The sequence below is a fragment of the Bison bison genome, unplaced genomic scaffold (genome assembly GCF_000754665.1).
Source record: "Bison bison bison isolate TAMUID 2011002044 unplaced genomic scaffold, Bison_UMD1.0 scf7180017864037, whole genome shotgun sequence".
Taxonomy (NCBI): domain Eukaryota; kingdom Metazoa; phylum Chordata; class Mammalia; order Artiodactyla; family Bovidae; genus Bison; species Bison bison.
Genome location: NW_011494609.1, coordinates 6,262,983 through 6,264,964, shown reverse-complemented (window position 1 = coordinate 6,264,964; position 1,982 = coordinate 6,262,983). Strand labels below are relative to the sequence as shown.

General features: G+C 62.6%; 1 protein-coding gene across 2 annotated transcripts in view; it reads right to left on the bottom strand.

The window, feature by feature from the left end:
- Nucleotides 1–9: 9 nt before the first annotated feature.
- Nucleotides 10–1,982, bottom strand: part of POFUT2 (protein O-fucosyltransferase 2) — a 13,486-nt gene continuing 11,513 nt past the window's right edge. Inside the window, exons 7-10 of one of the 2 annotated variants that reach the window (XM_010834877.1) lie at nt 1,860–1,982; nt 1,398–1,578; nt 969–1,092; nt 10–740 (exon numbers count right to left, since the gene is read on the bottom strand). In XM_010834877.1, the coding sequence (XP_010833179.1) occupies nt 587–740; nt 969–1,092; nt 1,398–1,578; nt 1,860–1,982 (582 nt within the window). In that variant the 3' untranslated portion in view covers nt 10–586. Of the gene's footprint in view, nt 741–966; nt 1,093–1,397; nt 1,579–1,859 lie in introns of both variants that reach the window. The other variant, XM_010834878.1, reaches the window with a different exon arrangement.

Genomic DNA, 1,982 nt, shown 5'->3' with positions numbered 1-1,982 from the left:
GTTGCTGGGGCCATTAGACCACACCACCTGGACAGACCCTGCAGACCATCCCGGAAGGACTTCCCCCCACCCCCACCCCAATATGGGCACAGAGCACCGGGCCCTCCTGAGGAACATTCTGGAGCTCTGACTCAGGCCAAGGCGAGGGGTGGGGATCACAGCCCCCAGCAAGTCTCAGCCCAGCCCCGGTGAGGTGGGGTCCACCTACCATCCAGCTGGCATGGAGTTCTGTGGGGAGAAGGGCACGGCCAAGGGCACTGCTCTGGGGCACAGACAGGGTCAGCATTGCGTCCACTGCCCCAGGGCTGGAGCAGCCCAGGTACCACGCTTGCCAACACTGCTGGAAACCCCACAGACCAAGGTCAGTAGGGACAAGTCAGAACCTCCGCGGCATCACCGGGGGCCTCGCTGGCTGCAGACGCGCGCTTCCAGATGGATCCCAAGTGAAAGCAACCCAAGTCCTGGGGATGCAGAGGTGCCGGCTGAGAGACAGACAACCGGGCCGAGGCGGTGCACAGCACCGCTCCGCGGGGTCCACAGCCTGAGGTCCGGGAGGGGACACGTGTCCTCGGGCAGCCGTGTGGGCTCAGTATGCAATCCTCCAATGAGTGGGCTGCTCACACGCCTTCTCCTCGTCCCCGCAGAACCGGTTGTATGTTGTCTTGGGGTCCAAGCCCAGGATCTCCCTCTCCTCGTGAATTCGAAAGGAGAACGTGGAGACTGATGTGCCGATAAAAAACCTGCCGAGGAACAGGTTGTCTGTCACCAGGGCTGCAGCACAATCCCCCATCCACCACCCACCCAGACGCCTGCCCGGGCCCTCGCCCCAGTCCCCTTGGCCAGGGTTCCCTGCAGCTGGTCACCAGCAAGCGGCCTGGGTTCAGGACTCATGGGTGGGCGAGCAGACCGGCCCCGTCTGCACATGAGGACCCAGCCAGGAACACGGCCGTAGGTGAGGGGGCGCTCACCGGGCGTGCGCACAGATCCACTGGTCCACGATGGCCACGCCCCCATCCTTGTAGAGCTCCAGCTCCTCCCACGTGGGTTCGAACCGCACCATCTCAGGCAGCAGCCTCCGCAACTCCTCCAGCTCTGTGGGCGCGAGGGGGCTGGTAAGAGGGCACCGCGGGGGGCTCGCACAGCCTAGAGGAGTCTCGCACAGGCATGCACATACCCACAACTCTGCAGGGTACAGGGGACTCACACATGCACGCACATGTGCCTATGACTCACAGACTGCAGGGGACTAGCACACGCATATACACATGCCGACTCACACAGGCCAAGAGGGACTCGCACACACATGCCCACAAGCAGGACCATAGGGTGGGGGACGAGGACAGAAACACGACCCCACTATTAACCCAGGGAGGAACAGATGGACAGGAGCTGAATACCCTTCCTGACAGCATCTGTGGCCACGAACACCTTGTCCAGCTGGTGGGCCTTCATGAGGCTGCGGATCTTCCGCACGGCCCCGTCCAGGCTGGGCACGTCCTCCCTGTGCCCCCAGATGAAGTCTTTCCTCCTCAGGTGGACGCCCAGGTATGGGCCCCCCAGCGAGGAGCCCAGCTTGACCTGGTGAAGGGGGACCAAACTGGCTGAGCTGGTGACAGGCAGGCAGGATTCAGGGCCTGATGGGGTCTGTCCCTGGACTGATTACCAATGTCCTCAGGTTTACACTAGGATGGGGCTCCCTGCTGATGAGCAGTAGCTTGGGTAACTGGGGTGCAGGGCCAGGAGCCCTGTGACGGGCAAGCATACCCCCTTCAGACCATTCCTAACTTAAGGGCTTAGTTGTGAGGCATCTCAAGAGAGAAATACACCCCGCCCCCCAGGATTACGGGGGAGGGGGTTACCTTCATCCGGGTCCAGTCCTCCTCAAAGGGGATTCCATCAGCCACGTCCGTGGAGTTGAGGTACCTGCTCCTGAACTCGTCCCCTACTGCCCGCAGGTGCCTGGCGAACACCATGCTGCGCCG